Source organism: Balaenoptera physalus (genome assembly GCF_965194825.1).
Source record: "Balaenoptera physalus genome assembly, chromosome: 12".
NCBI lineage: Eukaryota > Metazoa > Chordata > Mammalia > Artiodactyla > Balaenopteridae > Balaenoptera > Balaenoptera physalus.
The window spans coordinates 92,053,126-92,066,107 of NC_138897.1; the positions used below are offsets into that span (position 1 = coordinate 92,053,126).

At 49.0% G+C, this 12,982-nt stretch overlaps 1 protein-coding gene across 2 annotated transcripts in view; it reads left to right on the forward strand.

The window, feature by feature from the left end:
• TMEM132B (transmembrane protein 132B) overlaps positions 1-12,982 on the forward strand; it is a 416,404-nt gene that overhangs the window by 322,979 nt on the left and 80,443 nt on the right. For both annotated transcript variants that reach the window (XM_082418222.1, XM_082418221.1), the window contains one exon: positions 975-1,161. In XM_082418222.1, the coding sequence (XP_082274348.1) occupies positions 975-1,161 (187 nt within the window). The remainder of the gene's footprint in view (positions 1-974; positions 1,162-12,982) is intronic.

Genomic DNA, 12,982 nt, shown 5'->3' on the forward strand with positions numbered 1-12,982 from the left:
TTTCGGAGCTGTGAATCATTCACTCTGCTGTCATATTACTTGGATCCAGATACAGCTAGATTCAGGGTGACGGACAAAGACTTATGGAACAGAAGTCATTCACAAACCCCATGCTGGATGGCTCTTTGTTTTAACTCTCTGTTTAGTAACTTCTCCCGTCAGTGCAATAGTCAGCCTATAATTTATAAGTTCATGTCCATGATGAGAGGCTCTCCCTGTGTAGAAAGATGCTGAGAATGACACTTGCCCTTTTCACTTATATGTGCCCCGTCCACTTTCTTCCCCCTCCTCCAAACAATGTACAGTGTTCAATGTTGTCACTCCATGAATGAAGGCAGGTGGGGTTTTCTTACATTACATCCCCTCCCATTTGCAGGCTGATGACGTGGAGAATGCAGCATAGCTCCTTATTAATGTAGCTCAGAGTTGATGTCACGGACTGTGCACCTTATGGGGTCCTTTCCCATCCTTGGTCTCACGATGCTTTCACAAGCCCACGTAGGCACCAGTATTCTTCCCAAATTCTAAAGCTCAGAGTTTGCACCACGGGTCCACAGCCACACAGGTGAGTGGAAGTAGAAACAGCCAGAATCCAGGCTGTGCCTCACGATTGGAGTAACGGTGGCCCTAGATGAAGGTGTAGGGCCACGTCCCGTGTGTGGTGCTTGGATCGTGGCGTCCGCAGGCGTGGGGTTGGGGAGGACCGAGCTGTGACAGTGCCCAGAGATGCAGTGCTATCTGAGCTGCTTGTTCAGGGAAGGGCAGGGCCCTGAAGACGATGGTCTGTCCACGCGGAGGTGTGGGCCGTCTGCGGGCAGCCTGTGAATCAGGCTCTATCGACACCGCCTGTGACCTGTTGAACTTGGCCAGCCTTCTTTGGGTTGACAAAGAGGAATGTGGCAATTTATCGCGTTCTTGACATTCTGCTGAGTCTCAGGTTTTAAACTGCGCTTTACCGTGTGTTTGTTTTGCAGAACAAATGGCTCCTTCTATGAGATCCTGCAAGTGGACTTTGGAATTGACAACAGCAGCGGCCTGGCCGGCGCCCAGCAGATCACCTGGCAGGTGGAGTACCCGGTGGAGGAGGCCACGAGGCAGCTGGTTGTCGCCGAGATCTTTGTCAGCCAGACCTCCCTTGTGGGCATCGTCCCGCTCGCACTGGTGAGATGTCGGGCTTCAGAATCAGTGTCACCAAGATGTTTTCTTCGAGTACTTTTTTTTTTTTTTTTGCCTCGCGGTGTGGCATGTGGGATCTTAGTTCCCCGACCAGGGATCAAACCCTGGCCCCTGGCAGTGAAAGCCCGGAATTCTAACCCTGGACCGCCAGGGAATTCCCTGAGTACTTTAAATATTCAAAGAAACATGAGCATTTTATAATCTGCTGTTTTCAACATTTTATAAGTTGCTTGAGCAAGGGAAATACACTTGTTATATTTTATTTACTTGCTTTCTGTAATGCCTCCTTGGAAACTATTTAGGGCCTGCTGTGTGAATCCGCTTTCCTTTGTGGATCCTGCTGAACTGTGTCCCGGGGAGCCTGTGTTTTTTATTGGCTCAGCCTGTGTGCATCTCAGGACCGAGTGTTGTCCTGAGTGAAGACAGTTGCATTGAAATGCATCAGGAGTGTGTGGTGGGAACAGCCTCTCTATATGCTGAGTAAACAGCCCCTGGTCAATTGCCCTGAGAGTTCCCATGTAGCTTGGGGATTGGCAAACTCTAAAATGGACAGATGGACCGAAAGAGCCTTATTGGGAACTGACCAGATGAACCTGGATAGGGTCCCAGAGACCATAAAACCACATGTGTTTCTGTTTCTGGCCTGGGGGTGACCAGCTCTCTCCTCTGAGCTTGGCCAAAGCTCTATTCACAATCAGGCTCAGGGACCACCTCTGAAAACAGTGTCACGGACAAGGTTCCAGAGCCTTAAAGGACGGTGCCGATGGGTCACAGGGATAATAAACCCCGGGAGTGCAATATTGCTAATGCCCTTTCCTACACTGGAAACGTCCAAGTACATTCTGCGCTGCTTTGACCTTCCTGTCTGGGACCAAAGCATGGGGGTCCACACCTAGCGATTCTAGGACAATCTGGGGGTACTTCTATCATCCATACTCAAAGTTGGATACCAGGGGTGAAATCCTTGCAAATAAAACCCTCTATCCTACAATTAATTCTGCAATTCCCGTATTTGTGTTCTTGACTCTTTGCCCCCAAACTCCCTTTCCCTACGTCTCCCCATATCTGGCTCCCTCTTCTCGATTCGACTGTTAAGAGGCGCCTTCCCTGACCAGGGGAGCCAAGCTGGCTCTCCTTCCCCCTTGCCCATCCCTCTCTGTCCACATCTTCATCCTCTTCTATCTTCTTCATAGATATTATCAGTGTTTGAGGTTCAGGATTCATCATCTGTGTTCCTCCCCAGAAGGAGAGATCCACGACGGTAGGCTTCCCGTCAGTTTTGTCCACAGCTGTGTCCGCAGCACCTAGAACAATTCCTGGGGCACTTACGATTTGTCCAGTGAATGACTGAATCCCATGCTGTAATCTGAGCTACCGGGATCGTCTAGTTCTTGAAGGCTGGGCGGTTGGAAATGATCCACACCAGCAGTGATCTGCATTTTGGTTTGAGGGCGACCACAGTTTGGTGGGAAAGAGCCCCGTGAAGGGGCAGAGGTGGACGGATGCGGATTTTAGGACGGAGTGAGACAGTCCTATGTTCCCTTTCCCAGGACCTTTTCTGTCAATTCTCCAGATCGACCAAGATCTGGCTGAGGTTGTGTTATCTCTTTACTCGAAGTCCTTAGGATTTTGCTGTGTGTCTCATCAGTACCAGTCAATTCCCTGGGGCTTCTGCAGCCTCCTGCTACTTGTAAGGATGAGTGTCGTGCCCTTCTCTCGTGGGCAGGTGTCGGTTCCGAGAGGAGCTGGGAAGTGACGTATGTTGACCTGCCAGGAGGCTGGACCCAGGACAGGGGTATGGACCTGCGGTCAGCCCAGTACAGCCCACCGACCAATCCAGCTTGCCACCTGCATGCATTAGTGGAAAAAGTCTTATCGGAACACAGCCTGTTCATTTGTTCTGAATTGTCTAGCTTTGCTTTAATGCCGTGATGGCAGAGGTGAGCATTTGGGACAGAAAGTGTATCCTTGGCCAGAGCTTTAATTTTAGCATCTTGTAATAAAGTAACCTGAGGAGAATACTGGTGAATGGGGACTGTTATTCTGTTGTTATAGGGCTTCGGGGGATATTGTCTCCTAGTGTGGCCTTTCCCAATGAGACCTTTGCTTGGTGAGACCCTGCAACGCTCTTTGGCCAGAGGTGAACTCTTCCATCATGATGCTGCCTGAAGACCTAACTCATGGCACTGGTCTGAGTCGGGTGCCCCTCACTGGGTCAGGGCACGTGGTGGGATGGGACAGAACCTAGGGCAGAAGGAGGCGGTGAAACTTGGGCAAGGATGGAGAGCCTGGCAGAACAGGAAAGCAGGCCAAGATACAGGTTGGCTCGGACAACCTTTCCTCGGCCGCCAGCACTTCCCCGTGGGGCTCATCTTCTGTCCTGTTCCTGTTCTTAGTGACAGGTGCCTGGTGCGGCCCTGGGAGGGGTCCAGCGGATGTGAGCGGTGCGCTTATTTTGGCTGCATTGCCGGCGCTGGTTTGTTCTCTGTGGCACTCGCTCCGCCATCCCCCATCGTCTCCCCGGCTGGGGCCGTCTGAGCTGCTTGCTTCTCCCTGGCTCCTCCAGGGAGGCTGTTGTATGTTTGTTGTGCTCACTGCATGTCTGTGACGGTTCGTGTCTCCCCATCTGGCTGATCTGTACTTAGGGATGGTTTCTTGCATTTGGCTTTAATTCCCACTGGCTGGGAAGGGCCAGGGTTGGATGGTTGAGTGGTGTCATGTATCGCAGGGCATCTCTTGCATCCCTGTGAAGAGTGGCTCTGAAATGACTCCAAGGGACCAGAGCTATTTAGTAAAGTTTGCGGTGGAACCAGAGTTGGTAGTTCATCTTTTCTCTTTAATCAGTTGTTTTAGCTGCTTTCCAAACCCGTAACTGCCGCAGAGTGGCCTTCAGGGGAGAATTTTGCCTATTGTTCTTAGGGTGTAAGTAACTTTTATGTAATTCTTCCTTTCCCCCCCTCTTCTTCTCCGTTCCCTTCTCCCCCCTCCCCCTCCTTCTACTTCTTCTCAGTGGCAACTAACCCTGGACAACTTATGCGTGATGTAAGGGTGCTAGATTACTCGTCCATGGAATGTTCGAACAAAACTGGGCTTGTTATTGTATCAGAGTCTACTGAGGAGTGGAAGCCACTTTTGCAGGTAGGACAGAAAAACTTTAAGTGGAAGCACTCAGGTACACAGGAGGTAGGACAGAAAAACTTTAAGTGGAAGCACTCAGGTACACAGGAGGTAGGACAGATGATAAGCCAGGAACAGAACACAGGAGACTCAGGAACCATAGCCGGAGTGGGAATCCACCCACCCCTGGGCTGAGAGGCAGGAGGAGGTGATCCTGGAGCCCAGGGCTGGGGTCCCCTAAGGAACACCGTCTTTGGGGTCAGCGCCTCTGGGAGCCAGAACCCATCAGGGGAAGGCTTGGGAATGGATCTGAGGGCAGACGGGCTCCGGCCGATGCCCTTTTATTGTACGATGTGAGTCTGAGGTCCCAAGGTGTCCCAGAAGCCTGTGCATCCAGAACCTGGCCACGCTGAGCCTCGGTCCTGCTCAGGTCTTCTCGTGGCTCACGCTTGGCCCAGAACGCTCCATTTGGTTGATTTCTTGTCTCTTTCACCTTCAAAGCCAACTCTCAGAGAGGGTTCTCCTGGCCACTCCGGCTAAATTCGTTCTGTCTTTCGTCTATAATTCATGCTTATTTACGTGATGATTCGTTCACTGCCTGTCTCAGTCTGGCTCCAGTCACAAGAAAGAATTTGCGCAGGGAGAGGTCGATGTAAAGGATCATTAATTATAACAGGGACTAGAATAATGAGAGATTGCTTGGTGAGAAGTGAAGAGAACGCTGAAGAATATGGGAATGGCAGTCAGGAGCCTTCACTGCCCTGGGGTGGAGTTAGGGCATCTGAGCCAGAGGCCTTCCCCCAACCCTCCGAGATCCAGACCTTGCTGGAGAGGGTACATTCACAGCCCGCTGAATGAGGAGAAGCTGCTGAGGTAGCATACCAGTGGAAACTGCTGGAAGTCTGGGGACAGCTGTCCACAAGGAGCTGTCTCATCAGAAGCACTCAAAGTGGATGCTGGTGAAAGCTGCAGGTCACTGGTGCTGCAGGAGCTGGATACAGGGCTGGGGGGGAAGCACCAGTGCTGGAAGAGTGCCCCAGAATCAGAAAGCAAACACGTTCCTACTGAAGTGTCTCTCCAGCGCCCCCTACTGACGTAGCGTAACTCTTGCCCATTGGCAAAGGACAACTGTTAAAGGCTCAGATCCATTTTCCCAGAGCAGGTCATGAGGGGTGAATCTGGAGCTAAGAGGCACTGAATTGATGACCAGAATACTCTCTGTCTTCCTCCACTGGATCACAAGCTCCTCGATGGGAGAGATCCTGTTTGTTTTGCTCACCGGATGTTTTCTCAGCACCAAACATGGTGCCTGATACACAGTATCTGCTCAGCAAATGAGCAAATGGTTACATTTACCATCAGAACCTGAACCCACTAGCTGGATAGCCCTCATTTGCTGTATTAGTTTCCTTTTGCTGCTGTAACAAATCACCACAAACTTAATGCTTTAAAGGAACACAAATTTATTATCTTAAGAGTCTGGAGGTCACAAGTCTGAAATGGGTTTCACGGGGCTAAAATCAAAGTGTCAGCAGGACTGTATTCCTTCCGGAGGTTCTGACGGAGAAGCTTCTCCAGCTTCTAGAGGCTGCCAGCATTCCTTGGCTCATGGCTCCGTATCACTCAGACCTCTGCTTCCCTCATCACATCTCCTTTTCTGACCTTCCTGCCTTCTTTCCCTTATAAGAACCCTTGTGAATACATTGGGTCCACCTAGATAACTCAGGATCATCTGCTCACCTCAAGATTTTTGACTTTCCCGTTTGCCGTGTAAAGTAACACATTCACGAGTTCTGGGGACCAGGATGTGGACATCTTTGGGGGACTGTTACTTTCCTACCACTTGCCTTAGGCAGGATCCCAGCTCTCCCTGTCTTGGTCTTGCTCAGTCTGTGCACCGTGCTCTCCATCCCTCCTCCCACGACCTTCTTTCATCAACACCCCGACCCCAGGCTATTCCCTGAGGAGCTCTCTGGACCTCAGGGTCATCCCCAGCCACCCAGCACCTCTGACAGCTCCTGGGGACACCACACTCCTTCACCAGGGAAGCACTTTGCTCTGCATTTCCAGAGTACCCCACAGCAGAGCTGCCACAGGCATGGTGATCACAAATCTCTTAGCTTACACACACAGCCTTGCCCCGGGGAGGATGTGGACCACCAGGGGCTGGGGCTGCGTAGGCTCCTGTAATAGCTCCACATCTTCCTCCTCCAACCTCGGGGCCTGGGAGGAGATCGGACGACGGAGCCAGCTGGCCTCTTATTCTCTGTGTAGCCTCAGAGCAGTCACCTAAAATCCCTTTGCTTTAGTATCCTGTGTGTGAATTTCCAAGTGAGAATACTTCTCCTGTCTGTTGCACTGGGGTGTCAGATGGACCAAATGAGATACAACAAAAACAAACATGCTTAAAATATCAAGGCAAATATAAAAGCCTTGTATGCAGTGGGAAAGCGTCCCAGATAGATTGGAGCAGATTCAACTGTTACGTAGAATTAATGACCCTCTCTACCTTGCCAGTTTTGTTATCCTATTGATTTACCTGGTGGGGGGCAGGCGTCCATACTGACAAAATGTTCAATTGTTTTCTCCTTTGAGGTAGTTGGCAAGGAAATATTTTGGTCAAGGGTACAGGCTCTTGGGTCAACCTGCCCAGATGGAAATTTGGACCCCAGTGTTTACTAGTTTTGTCATCTTGGGCAAGTCACTTAACCTCTCTGAAACTCAAGCTTCGTCATCTGTAAAATGTAAAAATGAGGTTGCCTGCCTCTTAGAGTTTTATGAGGATTAAAGACGTACTGCAGGAACACAGCTGACAAAAATCCAGGGGAGAGAGAGGACCCCAAACTCTCCTTGAGATCCACTCACTCCACCCCCAATTCCATGGAACTCCTCAACCCTTGCTTAACCCACATTATTTAATAAACTCAAGTGTCTGTTGTGAAAAAAAAAAAAAAAGCACGTTGGCCTGGCACATTGTAAGCACTCAATAATATTTAGCCATCGTTATTTTCATCATTACCATTGTGCTGCCTGACCACGTGTAAGTATATGTGTCAGATTTTGCTGAAGGTCAAACAGAAGTTCAATCTCAGTACGGGTGGTGGATTCTCCACCTAGAGGAAAGAAAGAGCTCGATTTGATGAATCAGATACAGCCGTGGTGCAGGATGGAGAGGACAGATGATGGTGGGTAGGTAGTCAAGGCGGCTGCTGCCCACTGAACGTCTCACTCAACCTCACAGCGTCCTCTGAGGAGGGACTGCTATCTTGGGATTCAGCCCCAGTATTATGATTTAGAAGTTTGCTGCCACAGTGTGTGACCCTGTGTAGTGTGGGGTGCTGTGGACACTGCTTGGGTAGCAAACCAACCTCTACTTCAAGAAGGTAAATATGCAGCTTTAGGGGAAATCATGATAGAACTGGGGAGAGACCCCAGGTGTGGAAGCCAGGGTGGGGGCTGATGCAATAGTCCAGGCAGGAGGGTCTGTAGAAGGACAGAGAGTGGTGATGTACTCATCCACCCACCCATCCATCCATGCATCCATCCACCCATCCATCCATCTATCCATCTATCCATCTATCCATCCATCCATCCATGCATGTATCCATCTATCCATCCATCTATCCATCTATCCATCTATCCATCCATCCATCCATCTATCCATCTATCCATCCATCCATCCATGCATGTATCCATCTATCCATCCATCTATCCATCTATCCATCTATCCATCCATCCATCCATCCATCCATGCATCCATCCATCCATCCATCTATGCATCCATCCATCCATCCACCCATCCATCCATCTATCCACCTATCCATCCATCCATCCATCCGTGCATGCATCCATCCATCCATCTCTTGGTCCATTCGTCCACCCATCTATCCGTTCATCTGCCCATCCATCCATCCATCCTTCCATCCATCCGATGGTCCATCGATCCATCCATTGAATGATCCATCGATTGATCCATCCATCCATCCATCCATCCATCCATCCATCCGGTCAATCATTATACAATCGACCACTTACTTAGCATACACTGTGTGCTGGATTCATTACTTTTTGGTGCATGGAAAGGGATAAAATGGAATTGATGGAAATTTTGAGTTGATCACCAGGCCTTGGAAACCATTGTGTCTGATGTTTCCATTTTAGCAGACGGCACAGATGGTCAACACCTTCAAAAATCCCATCTTAAAAAGGGCTGTCAAAAAAGAGGAGTGTCACAACCTAGGGCAATAACGATGTTCTCTGCATCATCTTTAAAATCTAAAATTTAGAAATAGTCTTTGTGCTGCCCCCTCCGTGGCTGGGAAATGCCAACTTTGTGCCTGTTTCTCTTCCCTTCCCTTCTTTTCTTTATGAAAGCACGAGTTTTCTTTTCTCCCCCTCCCTCCCACTCTGTCCCTCATTCCCTTTCAATTCTCTGCAGTTTTATGTCCAATTTCCGAGCTTTGAGCTTAGAGATTTATTTCCGTGGGTGGCTTGGAGTTTAGGGTTGCAGCCCACCATTCCACTACAGTTCTTAAAACTAAAAAGCCCAGCTCTACTCATGCAGATAAAAAACACATTATCTTTCAAAAAGTTGGAATCAAAAAATGAACCTTCTTGGTGAGTTTCTAAGCAACTGGGCACGCAAGCAAGGAAAAAGCAAGAGATAATCAGACTCCTTTTTAGCTGTATTGGCCTGAAACTTTACAGCAAGGCCTGGGCACAGATACTTCTTTATTTCAAATAATATTCGTGTGTCTACTCTGTGTTCTAGTGAATGACGATGAACAGACACAAGAGTCTCAGCCCTCCTGGTGCTTACATTCTAGGAGAGGAGAGTACGGAATATAAGAAACAAGTGCATCTGATCACTTCAGACAGTGATGTATGCTCTGGAGAAATTCATGCTGGGTCACAGAACAGAGAGACTGGCATGGAGGTGGGCAGTGCTAAGAGATCAGGAAGCTGTCTAAGGATCTGGCGTTTGCCCTGAGAACTAACTGGTGAGAAGGAGCCAGCTCTAGAAGGCTGTGGAGGAAGAGCATTCCAGGCGGAGGGAACAGTGTGCATCTTCAAGCAGAATTGAACTTGGTTTATTTGAGGAACTCAAAGAAGGCCAGGCTGTTGGAATGTAGACCGCAAGGCGGGGGTTGGGGGGGGGCAGGGGAAAGAGATGAGATTGGAGAGGAAGCCAGGGGCAGCAGCTTTTGCAGGCCTTGGTAGTAACAGATAACCTTTCATGGGCTTTCCAGTGTCCATTTATTGGTGTCTGTATCAGCCTCCTCTTGCTGCTGTAACAAATTACCGCAAACATAGTGGCTTTAAACAACACAAATCTATCTTACAATTCTGGACATCAGAAGTCTGAGATGGGTCTAGAGGACAAAATCAAGGTGTCAGCAGAGCTGCATTATTTTGGAAGCTCTAGGGGAGAATCTTTTCCTTGCCCTTTCCAGCTTAGAGAGGCGCCCGCATTTCTGAGCTCATGACCCCACATCACACATCACTCTGACCTCTGCTTCTGTTACCATGTCTCCTTCTCTGCCTCTGACCCTCCAGCCTCCCTCTTGTAAGGACCTTTGTGATCACACTGGGCCACCTGGATAACGCAGGACACTCTCTCTAGCTCAGGATCCTTAACTGAAGCACATCTGCAAAGCCCTTCGGTCGGTTGTGTAAGGTCACATAGTCACAGGTTCTGTATCAGGCAGTGCCTCCGGAGCTGTGTTCAGATCCTGCCTCTGACACTTAGCAGCTGCGTGACCTTGGGCAAGTGACTTAAGTGTTCTGTGGTGGCTCAGTTTCCCCATTGGGAAAACGGCCCAGGGCTGTGGTGAAGTCACATGTGGGAATTTCCCAGAATAGAGCCTGGCGTTAAATTAGTTGTCAGAAATAGCAGTGGTGGCCATTAGCTCAGGACGGTAGTGGCACGCAGAGTGGAGAAGAGAAGGGACTTCTGGCACCGTGGTATTTTGAGGTCATTGGATTAGACAAGACACAGGTGTGATGTGTAGAGAGAAGTTTTCACAGCGGGAGCCTGCAGAGCCGGAGGGGGACCGTGTCGGGGAGCCCAGGCTGATAAACATTTTGACTCTAGCTTGCAGGTGGGGAAGCTATATCTCCGAAAGATCTGTTTCCCTTTCTTTTTCTTCGATTCTTGCTCCCATAAGAGGGAGGGGTTCCTCCTCCGCCTTCCCCATGCCCGCCGCCCAGGGCAGAGCCACGTGAAACCATTTTGATTTGATTTGTTGGCGCTCTGCTGCCTTGCTCTCTGGGTCCAGACTGCTGGTCCAGCGGCTGCAATTCACTCCGCCTGCCTTATTGAAATTCCAGGTGTTCTGTACACCCTGTATTTTCTTGGGATGATAGTCCTGATGGCACAAAACAATCAGGGGCTTAAATCTCGTGAAGCTCCTGCTTCATGTCACGGAGCGTCTCTCTCCCTCCCTCTGTGGCTGTTTTCTTCTTTGCCCGTTTGCTTTTTGCCTGTGGCCCAGGATTCAGAGGGGGCAGACTTTGTCCTGGGAGTTTCCAGCCCAGAGCCAGCTCTAAGGAGGGATATTTCGCCCCAGGCAAGGTCCAGCAGGCATCTCCTGGGCCTCTTGGGGTCTGTTACAGCTCCAGGGGGTCTTAAGTAATTCAGTCGGTAGTTCAGAAAGCTTTGAAGGCTTGTGGATAGGTTTTTTGCCTGTCCTTTGTCTTTTGTTTTGTTTAAAACTTAAAAGTAAAATCTAACTAAATAGCGCTTGAATGCATCCTCCTAAAATCTTACGGATAAGGCTCAAGGGTTCACGGACTACCCGCAATTCCAACCCCCTTCCCTAAATGAACTCCGTTTTATCCTTTTATTTTTTTCATCCAGGGCTTTGTATCTACCTTCACACACAGATATGTGGCTGCAGACCACAAAGGATTTTGTTTTGTACGTGGCTGTGTGGGAAAACAAAGGGCATTGTGCTGTGTATCACATTCTTTACAGCCAACACTCTGTCCCGGAGGCTTTTTCATACCCGTGTGAATAGAGCTGCCTCGTTCATTTTTTAAAAAACAGCTCTTTAGTTGTCTGTGGGAGGCTATTCCATAGTTTATTTCCCTACTGGTGAATATTTAGGTGGTTTCCATTTCTTTCTTTTTTTTTTCCTCTCTCTCTTTTTTTTTTTTTTTCTACTACCATGAATTTTGTAAAGCTCCACCTGGTTTAGAGGTGAAAAGTGGGTTCTAGATCATGTGCCAAAAGGTAGGGGCTGTTAGAGGCAAGAGTGAAACTGGTGATCAGTGAATAGTCTGTTAGTTTCCCGGGGCTGCCATGAAGAATTACCACCACCTGCATGGCTTAACACAACAGGAGTGGATTCTCACATAGTTCTGGAGGCCAGAGCTCAAAAAACAAGGTATCAGCAGGGCCCTGCTGCCTCTGATGACTTGAAGATTCTAGGTTCTCCCTTGCCTTCCAGCTTCAGGTGGCCCCCGGCATTCCTTAGCTTGTGGCCACACCACTCCCATCTCGGCCCCTGTCATCACAGGGCTGTGTGTGTTTCTGCGTCTCTGCGTGTCCCCTCCTTAACAGGACACTGGGCATTGAATTTAAGCATCCGGTATAACCTCATCTTAACTAATCACATCTGCACAGACCCTTTTTCCAAATAAGGTCACATTCTGAGATTCCAGTGGACATGAATTTGGTGGGGGCGGGGCACTATTTAACCTACTACGGGGGTAAGAAGCGGGGAGGGGCTACACATAGGCCACCGACTTGCCACCTAAGATCTGGGTGGTATTTGGGGCAGCCCCGTCCTACACCTTCAACATCTTCAGTGCGATTTGATGTCCTGGAAAATGACTCTAAAAGGCCATTAGGTCTTTAGTCATTAACTCGGCTACAAAGCCTTCACGTTCTGTAGTGTTGATTCGACTCCATTTACCAGGACAAGAAAGAGACGCCGATGCCTCTGAAAGGTATGTTTGTGGAACCCTGACTTCAAAAGTCCATCCAGATGACCTGCGTCCCTCTTCTTCCACCAAAGCTAGTGCGTCGGTATAATTACTTGTTGGAGATTGCATACGACACCTCGCTGTAGGAATCCAGAGTAAACGTGACTCAGCTCTGTCTTTGAGGCTTTTCTTATATATAAAAAAGAGCAAGGTGGTCTGCAAACAGCTGTTCCCTTGGCTATGTAGTCAGAGTTTCACCTGATTCATCCAACCTGTTCACAGCCGAAAGGGGCAATTTTAGATTGTCCAGGAGAAGGTACGTCCAGTGGACGTACTTTACAAATGACCAGAAATAACCATCTTGGTTAGATGACATTGAAGCCACGCACTTTGTAGGTGCCACCATATGCACCTGTCAAAGTGCGGGATACAGGTCAACTCCCCACAGCCGAGCGTTATCCTGGCACGTGATGCCAATGAGCATATTCAGTAAACCTATCGCCGCGGTGGCCCCATAGCTGGATGTAGCTATTCTGTCATTTCCTAACTTACTTAAAAATAACAGTATAAAAAGGATTGCCCTTGGAGAGTGAACTGGAGTCAGCTAAGTGGAAAAGGAGAAGGAAAAAACCCATTAAGATGTTTGGTTCCATTGACCTGTGTCTTTCTGGCAAACCTTTGCTAACATATAATATCTGAAGATGAACGGGAAAAACAGACCCAAGAAGCAAGCCTAGGAATGAAACTGGTGGCTGTCAGT